At 39.7% G+C, this 14,956-nt stretch overlaps 1 protein-coding gene across 1 annotated transcript in view; it reads right to left on the reverse strand.

Moving 5' to 3' along the window:
* Positions 1-735: 735 nt before the first annotated feature.
* spred2a (sprouty related EVH1 domain containing 2a) overlaps positions 736-14,956 on the reverse strand; it is a 40,127-nt gene continuing 25,906 nt past the window's right edge. The window contains exons 5-6 of the mRNA XM_036557327.1: positions 6,084-6,242; positions 736-5,731 (exon numbers count right to left, since the gene is read on the reverse strand). Coding sequence (XP_036413220.1) covers positions 5,066-5,731; positions 6,084-6,242 — 825 coding nt within the window. The 3' untranslated portion in view covers positions 736-5,065. The remainder of the gene's footprint in view (positions 5,732-6,083; positions 6,243-14,956) is intronic.

The raw sequence follows: 14,956 nt of genomic DNA on the forward strand, positions 1-14,956 counted from the left end.
TGTCGTGTCAATGCACGTCATTCAGGCATGTGTATGCTAGATTCCATTCGCGGTTTTGTTTGTTTCTTTTTTAAACACAAACTTTATTAACAGTAATGTATAAAATGAAAGAGAAATCGTGAATATGATCTGTAGCGTCCGTATGCCCGTGATGGCTGATCATATTTTAGCACAGCTCTTGTCTAAAGTGGCGGCCTGCAGCGCTCAGCTACTGGGTGAGGTTTTGTTTATGTTCATAGCTCACAGTAAGTCATGTTGTGCTCTCAACCACAAGTTTGTGCGCCCTTAAAGAAGATCTGGGTGCTTTGAGAGGGACGAGAGACGCTTTGGGGATGTTTTTAAAGAAAAGTTTTGTTCATAGATGACAGGATAAACCACATAAATAAGTCTGTTTGAGATTACTTAACAGCTCATCATGGTTTGAGGCCAGTGTGTGATGATTTAGCCCTGCAGCTAGCTGTTACATCTGGGATAAGTAAAGCATTGATTAAAATTAGATTTTTTTTGCCGAACTATTTTTTTTTAAGATGAGCTTCTAAAGTAGGCCATGATGCTACTGTCCCACAGGAAAAACTACCCTGCTAACAGTCACAGTGAGGGTAAGTGGTGTTTCAAGATGCATCTGTTAATCATATTCATTCACATCAGCCCGACGCTGATAGCCATTGATGCTGATATGCCACGTCCTTCCATGTTTTTCAAGTGGACACAAAAAACCGTAACAGGACCAGACGGTTCAGGCACTTTTCTTTAATATTTCATTGTATTTGAACAGGGGGTCCATATTGTTAGAAAAATATAACTGCATTTTCTTTTCTTTTTTTTTTTTTGCTCTCTCTTACACTGAATGAATGACATTTATTGCAGAAGCTGGCAAGAAACAGAACTAGAAAAGGAAGGGAAAGAAATGGAGAAGGGGAAGAGAGAAAGAAAGAAAGAAAGAAAGAGACATAATGTACAGAACCTCACAGTCCCTGTTGTCACAAAACATTGCCACAGTCCTCCCACTGGCTGTGAGTTGTCGGACATTTTCAGGCTGCGAGACGTGGACACGCGTCTTAGGAGGTTATCAGAAGTGTTCGTATGCGTCAAAGTTTAGTGTTGTGCTTATAGACAAAAAGGCAAAAACGACACCTTGTTTTTCATCCTGTAGATAGATTGAATTAAAAGATTACTCCCACGTTTTTCAACCTAATCTCGGTGTGCTGCGTCTGTAGTCGAAGGTCACGCTTGTGCACCGACATTTTGAGGGTGTAAGGGACAATGTGAATCAAACTTAATTTCATTTACAACATACTACAACCACTCTTATCAACAGAGACAGTTTCAGAAGAAACTAAACATTGTGTTAAGCGTTTTCCCCCCATACAAAAATACTAGCATTACTGCCCGAGCAGAGATTTGAACCCTGCAACATTACCCGCTATCGACTTGCTGTGAACTTCCAGAGAGCCTGGAATAAATTGCTGCTTTTTACAATAAGAGAAACTTGGTATAGCAAGTTATTAGTGGTCCTTACACTCATTTGTTAGATTGTTGTTCAAAGTTACCACATTATGCTATGCGACGCTTTCTTAAAGAGATTATTGGTGCCTTTGTGATTGTATTTCCAGCTCTGTGGTGATGCATGCATCTAAGTTTCTGAGAGGAGAAGACCTCTGCAGGCACCACCGCTTTGCCAGAGGGGGCGCCGAATTGCAATTGTGGAACTTGAGCTGATCCACTAGCTCTATTCCCAGGCCGAGGCTGAGCTGAGCCTCAGGGAAACGGTCCTTGAAGAATGGACACATAAAACAATTATTTTATACCAAGAGGGCACCTCACAGTCTGAGGGCAAAAGGGCAGGGGCTCAACCCACCCCCCCCCACCCAAACGTCAGGGTATATCTGTGCACGTGCCTTTATATGGTCAATTACCAAAATAATTGTGACGTCTTTCTCTATACATAATAAAATAACAGACAACTGTTGAGTCGAAAAACATTTATAATAGAAGCCAGATGCTGAAACTGAAACTGAAGCACCTGCCTCAGGGCAGAGTGAATGAGGGAGGTGGGGAATTCTAGAAGGGGGTGGTGATAATTACTGCCCACGTGATCTGCATGAAATCACTGCGCCGCAGCATTATCACACAGGCCTACATCAAAAGCATAACGATGACATAGTACAGTTAACCTCATCCTCTGTGACTGCTGTTGCTCTGTCTGGCTAAGTTTTGAGGCCTGCATGTCAGCTGTTTTTGAGGGCGAGGTTAATCCACAACACAAAATCTGATGAGTTAATAAAAAAGACTTGGTTTGCTAGCCAGACTCAGTAAGGTAAGCCATAAAACCTAGAATTTTTGGCGATTTTAATAGGCGACGTGGCCTGCCACAGTGTTTCATACAGATCCTACATCTTTCCTCTTTTGTTTTAAGACTGGACTATCAACTTAGTTTCTCAAGCTAAACAAAGATGTGTGGTCAAATCAAACGGTCCACCCACCCACATATTTTATCCAGCCAACAACAAAGACGGTACGTTGTGGTATATACCAATGTATAACTATAGCACGATAAGTATATATAACACAGGATAACTATGGTGGAAGCAAACTAAAGGAGATCTTGTTGAGAGGGAAACGCCACCCCCCGCCAATCAGCTTCTTTTAGGTCAAGTGGTTTTCTGTTCTTTCACTAAGTGACCTAAATGACGTCTAACTGCAGTAATCAGCCGTTTACTACAGGTGGGGCTGATGGAGATTAGGTCGAAAAACGCTGGAGTGTTCCTTTAATTTGAGGCTGGTTTCTCAATTCCGAACATACACAGTGTAAATGCGGCTGCAAACATTCCTACTAATGCACACACATACATTTACTATACAGTTTGACAGCAATGTAGGCTGGATGTTAACCAAACATTCGAAACAGCAATTATTCTCTACACATAGTCAAACATAGATTTGGCTTCATTAATCAAATATTCATTCTTTTATCTGCATTCTTACAAACACACACACACACACACACACTCACGCACACACACACACACACACACACACACACACACACACACACTCACGCACACACATACACACGCACACACACGCACTCACGCACAGATTTGTCGGTTCAGACTGGGGATGGTCACACATGTGTTAAGTGCCTCAGACAGGAGAGTTCCACCTCAGAGTCAGTTTGGCAAGCCAGGGCAATAAAACAAACAGCAAACAAAAACAAAAATAAACAACAAAAACACTCGTATGGAACACAAACCAGACAGGAAGCAAATCAGAATATTGTAAAAACATAAAAGTACCTGTATTTATATATTTATATAATTATTTTATTATATATAAATGAATATATAAATGCCTTTACTGTGATCTTTTAAAATGCATGTCATAGAAGCTGAGGGGCACAAAAAAAAAACAAAACAAAACAAAAAAAAGAGAATAAAAACAGGCCAGGAGAGATGTCCAGCGTAAACAAAGCTCCAACAAAAAGTTTGCCAGCAACCGTTTCGTTTCCAGCGCTCCTCCACTTAAGCACTACTGGAGCTGGATTAGTTTTACCAGAGGATGTTGTGTAACGTATTTGTAAGGAATTTGATTGCCTGACTGGTTCAGGATAAAGTATCCATGTAATTTCCTCAAATACGCCCAGACTGAAAGGTCATTTGTGAGAGAAATGGTAGCGCACAACTGTTTTTTTTTTTGTCAAAATACCTCAATCTAGCTTGTATTATTCATTTCAAATTATTCTGAAAGGCTACTCAGTTGGGACAGATCAGTTTTAGTCCTTTTAATGTGTAAATGAGCTACGTTAAGCCTATGCTTTATGCTGTAGCTCACAGTAATCAATTGTTGAGCGTTCTGTTTTTGCCATCATGGCTATGACGTTAATTTGCTAGGTAGCTTAAAATGTTTGTCTGAACCCAACAGAGCCTGACTGAGATTTTACCTGCATTTCCCTGCTTTAGTTACTTCGTACTTTATTCCTCCTCTCTGCTTTTGTTACCTTGAAGCAGTTTTGAATCTGCCACAATGGAGTCACTCATGTTGTTGACAGAACTTAGCACCGAGGTCCATGAGGCCCACTTTTCTGGCACACAATATAACCGTAAATTGATTCAGGAGAGTTTAGTGTACTTTAGTGCACTTTAGATTTAATTTGTTTTTTTTTCCGAAAGTACATTTTAAGTTATTCAATTTTTTTGCCATTTTTCAGTTTTTGACATAATTTGAAAATGCCTGTTGCTCCTTACATTGTATGTAAATTTCATGATGAATGGACCAAAAAATGACCCAAAATGACGTAGAAAAAAGTCCAGTTCCATTGACTTATTTTAAAAGCAACAACAACAGCGGTATGTAACATGTTCTACATAAAGAAATAAGGTTTTAGGACTAAACAGGTGAAGGCTAATGTCTGTTTTTATTCTATTTAGCTGTGATCTAATCATGGCTGTTACTGTCACTATATGGTAATTTATCTACAGGCTGAAATATGGAAATATTTTATTCTGCACTGTTCTGTGGTGATGGGCTGGTTTGGGTCAGTTTCAGACAGAATTTTATTTTCAGACTCTAAACTTGATCATGTGGTTTAGGTCAAGTTTGTCTTGGATAGAAATTCTTGGGCTGTATTCAGGTTCAGACCAAAGGTTTAGGCCTGATTAGAGCTACAAGCTAGCGCCATTAAAACAGCTGAACCTGGTGAACTTTCTGCTTCGCGCATCAATCAAATGTTTATCCCTAAAACAGCTCAAGTATGCAACAAAAAGAACTACACCTGATCAGCTGTTACAGTGTGACTTTTCACACACATAAAAGATAAATAACATTTGAACTTAATAATGCACTCTACATTTACGTATTTGACCAAAAGCAGCTGTGCACTACAAGTTGAAAGGGACACTCTATTAAACCTTTCCAAACTAGCACTAGTATTTGTAGCAGAGCGTAGATGGGTCAGCTCTCTAGGTAAAACCAATCCAGGTTAAATAGGGCTTTTTCATTTTTTTGCCTCCACCCTTTCCGTTTCTGCTCCTGGCTGTTTGCTGGTGTGTATAAGAGTTGCTGTGGCTCAGCCCGTGGCTTTGTGTCGGCCCCCGCAGCAGTGGCACGCTATGGCGCAGCGGTGGCACGCGCGCAGCGGAACGTAGCAGCACATGCAGGGGGCGATTAGCGAGAGGCCCAATAGAGCCGTCCAGCGCAGGCAGAAGTGTTCCTCGCCAGGGTCACATGAGCATGGGTCCGAGTAATCGCCCTCTGGGTCCGACATGCAGTGGTACAGCAGGCTATCGGCGCACCACATGCAGCTCACGCGGCGTATGCACGTGTCCACTGTGTCTGGTGCCTCCTGGCAATGGCCGCGCCGGTTTTGTGCCGGGTTGAAAACGTCCCGGCAGTAAATGCAGCGCAGGCGCTGGCTGCTGTCCTCCCGTTTGGCCGTGGGCTGGCCTGTGACCACGCCACCACTGATGCCGACTTTACCGTTGCGTGACGGGTCACGCGAGTCTCCGCCCAGTGGGTACGGATAAGTATAGTCGTGTTTGGGCGCCTCGCTCTTGGCGAAAGTGACGTAAGCGTCCGTGGGGTCGGGGCGTAGTAGGAGTTTGTCCCGCGTGGCGGTGGTGGCGTGACGGTAGTCCTCATAACCCGTTAGCCAGGCACGCTCGCGCGGATTTATCCGCACTATCTCTTCCTCCTCTGGAGGGAAGGTCACGTGACGGGGGAACATGGGTGCCGTCTGGAAGGAAAAAACAGACGCACAGGAGAAAACTGAGTGAGCAGAACGCAAAACTATAGAATAGAACCGAATCAAACAGAACGAAATAGAAGAGAATAATTGTATAGTTAATAGTATAGAGCAATATAAAATAGAACTGCATAGAGCAGAACAACATAAAAAGTAATGCAATTGCAATGAAATAGAATTGCATAGCGTAGAATATGATAGAACAGAATATAGTTGCATAGAGCAGAACAGGATGGAATAGAAAAGACCTGAAGAGCAGAATCAGATGGAATATAATAAAACTGCATACAAAGGTAGGCAGAACTGAGAATAAGCACACGTGTGGTTACTGAAACGTACTGACCTGGTCCAGAAAGTAATGGTCAGAGTGCCTGTGTGGCTCGTAGAAATGTCCCAGGATGCAGTGGTGGTGTCGCCGCGGCTCACAGAAGCTGATTGGTGCAAGCGTCTGCACGGAGGGCTCCCTCTTCTGGGACGAGTTAGACGAGCTGTCTGTGGCGTTCTGACGGAGAGGAAAAAATGCAAAAGCTAACATGAAACAACTGTAATAAAGCAGATATTTCCGGTTGTACGATCTGATCAACACTTTAACTGAATTTTGACAGCCTTTGACTATGTTGATTGGCAACTGTAGTCAACAGTTAATGATGCAGAACAATGACTTACACGCCTTACAGCTTGAAAAACTCTGGCAAAACGTATTTTATTAGCTGCTGACAGTTACCTTGATAAATCAATCAAATTAAACAAGACTGCGCATCACATTTGTGATTAAAACACTGTGTGAAAAGACATTTTAATCTTGTGCTCATGTCATCATTTGAATTGTTTAATTAAAGTTTGCATAAAGACCTCGTGTACAAAACAGTGAGTCCTCCTCAGCGGCTAACATTGCACTGGATTAGGTTCAGTGTTAGCCTTAGCATTAGCTCATTTGCAGGGGCAGTTTGTGTTGCTAAAACCTCCTCTTTATTCGACATGAAAACTGACCGCTTTAATGGTCAGTTGCCAAATGATCAATTCTGGCTTCTGGCTACATTAACTGCTGATATAAATTGTGAATGATACAGATGGATGGGGCAACAGCCTCCTCTCAAAAGGAGTGACTAAAATGTATGTCTGTCAAAGTTTTGATTGGAATTCAGGCCTTTTGATTTCAGCTACATTATTAAGTATTGCAATTGATACATTTTATATACTTTTTTAAACCCCACAGAAATAATGACCACGTAGCTGAAATGAATAGGCCTAAATAAATTTCTCCACCAAATTTAACAAAATCCACCCTTTTTTTTTGGGAACCTGTCCGATCTGGCAACACTGGTTCCATGCAGTGATGCAAGCAGCCATGTGACATCATGTGGTCTAATCACAGTTAGGACGGGGGTCTCCGAACAAACACTGCAGTGATTAAGAGCTCTGTTTAGCAGCACTCAAAACGCTGTCATTTTGGCAGTTTTAAAAACTGACCGCTTTAACGGTCAGTTGCCAAATGATCAATTGAATTTATGTCAGTCCTCTGAGTGCTTCTAAATTTTCCTTTGTGCTAACATTAACTTTTAGTCTTTTAGCACAAGTGCTACAGATGCTACCAGGTGGCCTGAACTGGACGTTTGATGGACATAATAGTAACTGCTAGGAACTAGTAACTAGTCAAGACTTTCGCAAATGGCCAACTGTTTATTGTAACAATTATTAATTAATTAAATTTTATATATATATATATATATATATATATATATATATATATATATATATATATATATATATACGTGTGTGTGTGTGTGTGTGTGTATGTGTATTTTTCTTTTTTTTTTTTCTGCTGTTTCTATATCTTGCCTAACAACACCCCTTAACCTTGTGAAATCACTGTGGCCTCTCACACCCTACTACTTTATTTTGCTAATACTTTGGGTATATTTGGATTCAAAACTCAACCTCATGTTTATCAAAGTGTCTTCCATAAAAAGCAAGATTGACCTAAATACATGTTGAAACGTTTCTGGTCCAAAGGTGTTTGGGTGCTGATGAGCGCTGACATCACAACAAGAGGATTAAAAGGGTGCCGTTTGGAGTTTTCTCAAAGTAATAATGTTTTGCTCTTTTAGAAAGAAAAACTTTGTTTTTGCAAACTGACAAAGAAAACATGCTCATTTGTCTTAAAAACATTTTGAAAACTAAGATGTAAATGTTTGGTGAGCACTACAAAACCCGCTCTGATTGGTCCCTCTTTATTTGCAAGCTCAAACCCCACGAGATCAGCTGAAATACAGCCTATAATTTGGCCGAATGAAGTTGCAATTCGTGTTTTGGAACAGAATAATAAAGAACACAGAGGTTCATCCAAGAAGGTTCAACAGAGCAGTCACAAACAAACTTCAGGCTCCTCCCTTGAGTATGATCCGGTATGAGAAACATCCGAGCGGTCAGGGAGCAACGGGAGACAATCAGGCAAACTCCAACACAGAACTATGAAACACAACAAACAATCACACGAGTTTCTGAGCAGCTCAATCAGCTCCTCCAGCGCAAAGCTGTAGTTGACCTTCGCTGCTTAGACACGGCAGAGGTCCATGAAAGCGCTCTGTCTCTCTTCCAGCTGACCAAAAAGACACAGAGATGAGTAATGCTATTAGGAATTTCCACAAAGCTCCCCTTATCCCATATGTAGTCAATCAGCCAGGATGTGTTGAGTGTGTGAAGTTCACTTCTGTAGCTTTAAACTGCCGCTTCGAGGCTAATGTAGCTAACAAATAATGCAAGCTAATAGCCATCTGCTAGCACTAACCGCAGACCTAAATCATCACACACTGGCCTCAAACCATGATGAGTTGTTAAGTAATCTCAAATAGACTTGTGGTTTATGCTGTTATCTATAAGAAATGTACAGTACACACAGTTTTCAGGCTGCTGTTGCGGTTTTTTAGCTATGTGTCAATTTTGATAGTTAACAGTAAGTCATACACTGTAAGAAGCCACTTTGAGATTACGTAACAGTGACGCTGTTACTCAAGACTTTCTGGAGCATTTTTTCTTTTTAGAGCTTTACTACTTTAATATTGTGGGTCTTAAGCTGTCAGTATACTTCAAACAACAAAAAACCTACGCAATTCTTTCATCGTTTGTTTAAGCACAAATAATACAATGAATAAGAAGTATAAATGTTGCAATCGAAGTACCGCCTGACACGCTGTTATAAGCATATTTAAAAACAAACTCAGTGTACATCTCAGCACCGCTAGGAGCTCTGCACAGGGGTGCCAGATTGCTTCTATACTTTTTAGCCAAAATGTCTTCAAAACCTGCCAAAATTCATGAAAAACCTGCCCAGAAAATGACACATCAAAAACAGTCTATGGTCTTTTTAACCGTAATATGAAATAATACAGCCCTGACATGAATAATAAGCTTCTGGCTACATTAACTGCTGATATCAATTGTGAATGATACAGATGGATGGGGCAACAGCCTCCTCTCAAAAGGAGTGACTAAAATGTATGTCTGTCAAAGTTTTGATTGGAAGTCAGGCCTTTTAATTTCAGCTACATTATTAAGTATTGCAATTGATACATTTTGATACATCATACTTTTTTAAAACCCACAAAAATAATGACCGTGTAGCTGAAAGGAATAGGCCTAAATAAATTTCTCCACCAAATTTAACCAAAATCCACCCGATTTGTTGGGAACCTGTCCGATCTGGCAACACCGGCTCCATGCAGTGATGCAAGCAGCCATGTGACATCATGTGGACTAATCAGAGTCAGGGTGGGCGTCTCAGAACAAACACTGCAGTGATTAGGAGCTCTGTTTAGCAGCCGCACTCAAAACGCTGTCATTTTGGCATCAGTTTTTTTTTAAACTTTCTTTTTTTTTTGGGAGATTTTTTTTTAAAATATAGGGTGAAGGCATTTTGAACTTCTGTTGTAGGTTCAAATATTGCACGGCGAAATCATTTATGCATAGATTTGATGTAATCCAACTTGATGTGTTTTGTAAAAATTATATTAAAAATGAAAACAGTACATCCTCCAATAAATCAATCTGAACGATGACATCATAATCATATCGGTATCAGAAGATAACTGCTTAAGAAACTTATGGCCATCAACCAGATGACCTATATTTCAGTTGATGACGTGTTTTCGTATTTCGGAAGAGCAGAACAACGTCGCTGTTAAGTGATCTCAAATAAACGAGCTCAAGTGGTTTCTGACACTGTATAACACACTGTTATCTATAAAAACAGCAGAGATGATTTTCCAGCTTCAAGATTCCTGCTGCTTCTGTTTTTGCGCATGTTTGGGCTCTGGCCGACTGTGCGCTGCTTAAGTTGGCCTATTTTATTCGTTTTACTGCATTTGTAGCGCTATACAAATAAATGTTACATTTCTTTGAAATGCTAATGCAGATAGATTTAGCGTCAGTTTCTACATGGTATAAATGGATATTGCTGCGTCAGCTGATGTTTACGGGGAATGTACAGGATATCGGTATCGGCCCACAATTCCCATATTGGTGCATCCCTATTTATTGGTATGAAACAAGTTGATTTAAAGTGAAATGTCATTCATAGTGTTGTATAGATACCCAGCTAATATTTCAGCTCAGATTAATCATTCTAAAAGCAGCTCCTCTATATTTAAACTTTAAAAATTTATAATTGCAGCACAACATGGAAATTTTGCATGTTTTTTTTTCCTTAGCTTTTTTTTTTTTTGCGTGACAGGGCCTATATCAGGGGTCGGCAACTCAAACTTTAAGAAGAGCCATTTTGTCCTTTCAACAAAAATCAAACCACTTTGGGAGCCACAACATTTTATGGCCATTTTGCCATCTTGGCTGTAAATATGTCTCATATATATATCTCAAATAATATAAACGAAAACGCAGATTTACTTTGCTCTGCTTCAAGCTTTATCTCAGCTATAGCTGCTTTTCTCACATCTCTGGCAGGAAACTTTTCAGCAAAAGTAAAATAGTTTCTTGTAAATTGTCTCTCGATGTTGGACTTTTTACGAGGCTAAAGTCAGCTTCTCATTCGCCACCTTCTTGTTCGAATTTTCCCGTTCCACCTTAAATGCTGCCTGAGGGGCCAGAATGTAACTGCTACAGCATTTAAGGTGGAACGAGAAAATTCAAACAAGAAGCTGACTTCAGCTTTGCGACTTTTTAGTGTTTAAGAGCTTCTCGCTGCAGATTAAATGTATCTGGAAACCAGTTGGAGTGATTATAATCACAATTAAGTCAGTTTGTCTCTGAATTATGGATGTTTCTCTTTGCCTTTTCGTTAGTTACTAGCTAGGTGAGACTGTCTGCCTTGCTATAGTGACCAGCAGTCTGCGTGCAAACCTTCAGGGTGAAAGGGTGAATTACCAGTTGTAGGCTACATTAAGTCCAGCGTTTAAGACAATTTATTGTTAAAGCTGTGTTTGAATGATCAGCAGAGCTTTATTTCACTGCAAAGGAGGATTATTTTATTTTTTCCTAATATCTAATTCTGCTGTGGAGCCACAACAGGGCAGTAAAAGAGCTGCATGGGGCTCCAGAACCGCATGTTGCTGAGCCCTGGGCTAGATTAATGGGTACGGAATAATCTTCCATTGCTTGTTAGCTACATTAGTCTCTTGGCTGATCAACTACATTTGGGGTAAGGGGGGGGGGAAACAAGTACATCTGATATTTGAAACTATTTCTTTAACAGTACGATGGCCAGGACTCACAGTTCCATGATTGTTTTAGCCCTTTGCCCACTGATTAATTTTGGGCTAAGTGTTGAAAACACTGTAAAACGTCCTTTTATCTACTATAAGCTGAATTATAAAGCTGATCTCAGAGCCGTTTCCATGTTTTTGACCTTTTACTTGAGTGGGTGACCACGGGGTGTTGAGTAAATAAAGAGCCTGAACATTATGATCTTCATAATTAGCTGTGACCTCTGACCTCCAGAATTGGAACTATCCTGTTCCTGCAATGCTTCCTGTCGTCTGGGGTCTGTGTTTAGAGCCAGCATTGTGTGAGCCAATATCTGCTTTAAGAGTCCTGCTGGGAGAGCAATCCTGCCAATAATAACAACAGGACTGTGAGTAGACTGTGAGCTGCAGATGACTCCAAACACAGTTCCAGTCCAGTGTTAGCTGTGTGATTTCCCACGAGAATACAGCAATCTCGAAACTGACACCAGCAGTCACGCAACATGAAGACCAACAACACTTACAGGGCCCATATGCTACATTTTCCTTGTATATTCATTTTTTTCACCTTCATTCTACCTATATATACACATATATATATATATGTATATATATATATATTATATATATATATATATATATATATATATATATATATATATATATGTGTGTGTGGTTTTATTCAGTTTTACATTACCATTTTCCAACCTCTCTTAGCCCTTAGTCTGGCTTTACACAGTGAAACCTCCTTGCAACATTAGTTGCTTGAAACCTACATGAATTGCACCTGAGTTGCATAAAGTAAAATGTTCTGTAACTTACTCGAAACAGTTGCAACTGTCTCATGAAATCAAAACAGCCATGATCACAGCGAAGGACATCCTTTTAAACGCTGGTTTCCCCAGATCAGTGGACAAGAAAAGCAGACGGTTTACTGTACACGTGTCAGGCTACAGTCCTTGTGGGCCAAAACACTACAGACTTCAGTACACTGCCTCATTAAACACACATGATGCAGCTCATCAGCTAATTAGCAAGGACTTCATGAACTGAATTCAGTGTTAGATGAGGGTAAACGCTAATCTCCGCAGCACTTTGGCCCGGAAGGTCCCCAGTTTGACATGGCTGGTTTATTGGGTGGCTAAAAAAGAGACACCCCCTTGACTCAATCAAAGTTTTTTAAAACTATGTCAGTTTCCTGAGCCGCAACAACAAGCCAGCATTTCTGTGACCAGCTGCATTAACTAGCCAGCTAACACTAACAGCTGTTGACTGCTTGTGACACTGTTTATTCTCTAGCCTGCTGTTACTGTGATTTATGTGGCTAGATTAATTTTTTCCTCTTTTAAGGCCTCCTAATTTTACACAGAGTTCAGATTCATTTGGGATTCAAATGTGGGAAATTTTCAGGGAAGGAGAGAGTGAGATGTGCTTTTTGATGAACTCTTTGTGCTTCTAGGACAAGATGTGTGAGCAAGATGAAGTGGGCTATGACTGTAATGGACACTTAAATATTCATTTTCAAAGGCTTATCATACAACAGTTAAAGAACTCAAATGTACATTTAAGAACTGTAGATAGATGAAAGACAGATATATAGATATAGAAGAAACAGCAATGACAGCTGAAAAAATATACGAAGATGATAAAATGCTGCAAACGTAAATTACACCTCGCAGATGACTATACAGCTAGAACGATGTGGTGTATCAAAAATACAAGCTATTAATTTATCCAACCAGTGGAGTAAATGAATGTGTTGCATTCAACTTTGATTGTGCTTTGTGTGATGTTCAAGTTGCAGGCAACTCGCAACATGCAACTGGTTGCATAAGCTGTCAGCCTCAGAATTAGATCTGAAAGAGGAACCGTTTTATATTGAAACCTCAATTTGAAAGTCCAATTGTCAAATTGCAAGAGCTGTGTTAAGTGTTGAAAGTTTTAAGTGGGGAAATTCAACCTAACAACAGAGCTTGTGAACTGACTCTGGATGAGTCACCATTATGTTTTTTTTTGCTGATGATTAATTCTTATATAAATGCAATATGCATTACTGCAAGTGTCTGTAAACAGGATCTAACATGGACAACAGAGGAGTGCGCAGCTTTACTTGTTTTAATGCAATGAAGAGGTAATGATGTATTATATATATATATATATATATATATATATATATATATATATATATATATATATATATATATATATATATATCGTTGCTGTCGGAAGAAAACCTTGTATCTGCATTTTTGTCGTTTTTCAAATTTTTTTTTTAAATTTGACAATACCTGTTTCCCCAAAAGAAACCAGCCAAAATTACTTGGAATAATGTCTGGTTCCATTGACTTACACTGAAAGTAGAGTATTTTTTTTCCTTCTCCTGTAAAGTTACCATTTTGGAGATGGAGAGGTTTTGTTCTGACAACAGTGATATATGTATAAATATGTGTAAACACACACATATATATATATATATATATATATATATATATATATTATATATATATATGTGAACCAGTTTAGCAGTTGACTCATCAAACTGCCATGTCAGTCGACTGCAGGAAAGCATTAGCTTTCACTACAGTGCCTCTTACTGCAGAATGCAGCTTGCATTGCGTCAAACTTTAAAACTCAACGACAGAGGTGGGAACAAGTCACTAAGTTGCAAGTAACCAGTAAGTCTCAAGTCTTGACACTCAAGTCCCGAGTCAAGATCGTCAAGTCCTGAGTCGGTGAAGGCGAGTCTCAAGTCGAGTCCCAAGTCAATAGTCCTAATCCTTGAGTCCTAAACAAGTCTGTCTGCATTCTTCAGCTAATTTAAGGCCATAACACTAAATAATGGTAACAGTGCTATAGCCTTTTAATGACAGCACGTTAGCAGTGTGTGGCTGTAGATTAATATATATATATTTATAATTTTTATTTTTTTTATTTCTTCCAACTAAAATACAAAATCCATGGTACACAGAGAACCAGAGAACAGGCATACTGTATACACAAAGAGTAGTGCAACTACACATGAAAAGAATTTGAAAAACTACTGAAATTTAAAAAACTTCATGTTTTTGGAAACATTGGGCGCAAAGGATTAAAATAAAAACTAGCTCAGCCAACTAAAAACAACAACTAGTTTGAACTGAATTTAGACAACAGCAGAAACCGAAGCAACCAAGCTGAACAAAGTTTACTGTAAAGATGGCAAAATGATGGTGAACGTACGAAGTTGAGTCAAAAACGCCTCTGCTCAACGATGCATGATTTCGTGCTTGCGTGGCGTGAAGCGTCTGCGTATCAGTGTGAAGCATCTAGTGTTACACTTTGAGTTTATTATCGGCCAACATCAGCTACTCAAACTGTAGGCTACTACTGCCAAAGCAACTTAACCACCACATTTCACAAAGCTTACTGTTTTGTTTGGGGTCTTTTCGGGGTATCCAGCAACATTCAAATCAAATCACGTTTACTGTCACATCACATTTACACAGGTGCGAAGGTGAGTGAAAGTCTTAGGTGCGTAGCCCCG

This window comes from Colossoma macropomum, unplaced genomic scaffold (genome assembly GCF_904425465.1).
Source record: "Colossoma macropomum unplaced genomic scaffold, Colossoma_macropomum, whole genome shotgun sequence".
NCBI lineage: Eukaryota > Metazoa > Chordata > Actinopteri > Characiformes > Serrasalmidae > Colossoma > Colossoma macropomum.